The 2780-nt window shown below is 37.4% G+C and overlaps 1 protein-coding gene across 1 annotated transcript in view; it reads left to right on the top strand.

Moving 5' to 3' along the window:
• Positions 1-1329, top strand: part of LOC104991072 (NADPH oxidase 1-like) — a gene marked incomplete at its 5' end in the record, with an annotated part of 5576 nt that extends 4247 nt beyond the window's left edge. The window contains 1 exon segment of the mRNA XM_010843423.1: positions 1147-1329. Coding sequence (XP_010841725.1) covers positions 1147-1273 — 127 coding nt within the window.
• Positions 1330-2780: the final 1451 nt, after the last annotated feature.

Raw genomic sequence — 2780 nt, 5'->3', positions numbered from 1 at the left:
ACTACTTTGGGGAAACTCTGGCATTTCCTCAATGTTAAATTCCATCACCACATGACTCAGCATTTTGACTCCTAAGTATATACCCAAAAGAAATGAAAACATATGTCCACACACAAATTTGTGTATGAATGTATGTAAAATAGCCAAAAAGTGTGGAAACAAAAGTGTCCATCAACAGATGAATGGATAAACAAAATGTGATATATTCACACAAGGGAATATTATTCAGTTGTAAAAAGGAATGCAGTACTGTTATATGCTACAACATGGGTGAACCTTGAAAAGGCCACATATCATTTGATTCCAGACTAGGCAAATCTAGAGACAGGAAGTAGATTTGATTATCTAGGGCAGGGGTGGGGGCAGTTGGCAGAAAATGGCAAATGACTGCTAATGTGTATGGGTTTTTTGAGATGAAAATGTTCTCAGATTTTGCACAACTTGGTGGTTATACTAAAAAGCACCAGCTGCACACTCTAAAAGGGTGAATGTTATGTCATGGGAATTACATTTCAAATAAAAGAGAGGAGAGGAAGATATGAGGGAAGGAAGGAGAGAGTGAGGCCCAGAGCCTAGTTAGAAAGAGTATCTTTGGCAAGAAGAATCACCACCTCTTCAATGTGAGAAAACACTAGATGGCTTTAATAGCAGCTAACATAAGCACTTGCTATGTGCCAGGCATTTTTTAAATTGCTTTACACATGTTGTTTTTGTTTAAACCTCCAAACAAGACTATGAGCTGGATACTATTTTTATCCCCATTTTACAGGGTCGGGGGGAATGGTGAAAGAGAGATTAAGAAACTTGCCTAAAGTCATACAGCTGGGACAAATGTCAGTACAGGGATTAGAACCTAGACAGCCTGGCTTTAGAGTCCAGTAGTTCATAGGGCACTGCTCTCCATATCCTATGGGTGTGCTCAGTAGAATAGGCAAGGCTAAGTACTGAGAGGGTTAAGGGCTGGGAGCATATTGGGGATTGCAAACAGAAAAGGTGAGATGAACATGAAGAACGTGAGACCATCAATAACTGAGTTTTTATGTAAGGTTGGTGGGAGGAGAGGCATAGCAGAGGTGGAAAACATTCCCACAAACCATCAGCAGCCTTTGCTGCCTTCTAGCTCTGGCTACCATTCTCTTCTTGCAGGTTGGCGGTGGGAGTCTTCCTATGTGGTCCCCAGACTTTGGCAAAGAGCCTGAGCAAATGCTGTCACCAGTACTCCAGCCTGGATCCTAGGAAGGTTCAATTCTACTTCAACAAAGAAAATTTCTGAGTTATAGGAATAAGGATAGTAATCTGCATTTAAGTCTCTTCATCTTCAACAATTTACTTGGTTTGGTCAGGTTGAGGCAACCACTTACAGACAGTAACATGTTTCTTTCAAGGCTCGAGTCCCTGGCAGTCTTTCTTGATTGGATTCAACTTAGTCATCACTGAGCTTCATGGACCTAAGAACTTTAGTAGTTATCATAATTGCAAAGCCCATGGATTCTTTCTTTGGAAATCATTGTAAATCCTTCTGGAATGCCCTGACTGCAGCAAGGCCTGATAGCAAATGCAGTTGACAGTTACATAATTTAACCTTGGGTGATTTTGTTGATTCCAAGTGTTAACCATATCCTGGACTCTGGGTCATTCTCCTAGTCCTCCTACCCACCAAGAAAATTTCTAAGTAAGGTGATTTTTTTTCAAATAAAAATTTATTAAAGAATTAATGACAAAATATAATAAACATAAATAGTAAAACAACAAACATAAAATTACCAAGAACTCAATCCCTATATAACAGTATGTACATTCTGTTAAACATGATCTTATCCAGTGTGAATGGCAACTTATGCTTTACTCATATTTGCTTATCAAAAAATGAAGGATTTTTCTCTGTTTAATGAATAAATCTTTTGTTACGTTATCTAGGCTCTCCATTTAGGAAAGATAATCTTGAAAGTATGCTAATCATAACTGAAATTGTATCATAATTGAAAGACAGCTATATTGTCATTAGCTTCCCTTGTTCTGTTGGAAATAATTGTGAAAACTTGAACTCCATCTTAGGATGATTATTTAGTCAACAAGGACTCTTTATTACCATTTTAATCAAGGGGAGTTATTAATGTCTTGTCTTAAAAAGATAATTTAAAATTTTGACAACGTTTCCTTGGCTCCTACGTACCTATTAAGGAATCGTTCAGTAACATAAGCAAAATGCCTTTTCTTTCTCCTATCAAAATGCTCTTTTATTTCTTCCATCCACCTGGCTCTGGGGTGTCAGTAGTCACAGTGAATCAGTAGAAGGAAAGAAGACTGGGGCCCTTAAAAGAGGAAAAATAATACACATTTTGTTGTGCTCAAAGACAATTCAAATCATAAGATTTACAAGAATGTTTCTACTGAATTAACATTAGTGCACCTCTCTCTCTACCATTGTGGCCAAAAATGAATGATTATTTCTAATTCTCCAGAAATCTACATGACTTGAAGGATTAGAAAAACTGATTTTTTTCAGTCACTAGTCTGAACAAAATAAAGGAAGGTCATGAACTCATGGTTGTGTTTCATGTATTAACTGGACATCAAGAAAAAATACTAATGGACATTTCCGAAAGAATAGATTGGGATACCCCTGCTGTTACCAATTTCCCAGATTTCAGCTAATTTAAATTTAATAAGGCTTCAGGAACATGCATGCTGCAGCCTTGATGGTTTGGTTCCTATTAGACAACTGCTGACCAAATTATAATTTGATCTCCAATGAGTCTGATTTGGAATCTTAGTGTTCC

The sequence above is a fragment of the Bison bison genome, unplaced genomic scaffold (genome assembly GCF_000754665.1).
Source record: "Bison bison bison isolate TAMUID 2011002044 unplaced genomic scaffold, Bison_UMD1.0 scf7180017847522, whole genome shotgun sequence".
NCBI lineage: Eukaryota > Metazoa > Chordata > Mammalia > Artiodactyla > Bovidae > Bison > Bison bison.
This window is presented reverse-complemented; position numbering and strand designations above follow the sequence as displayed.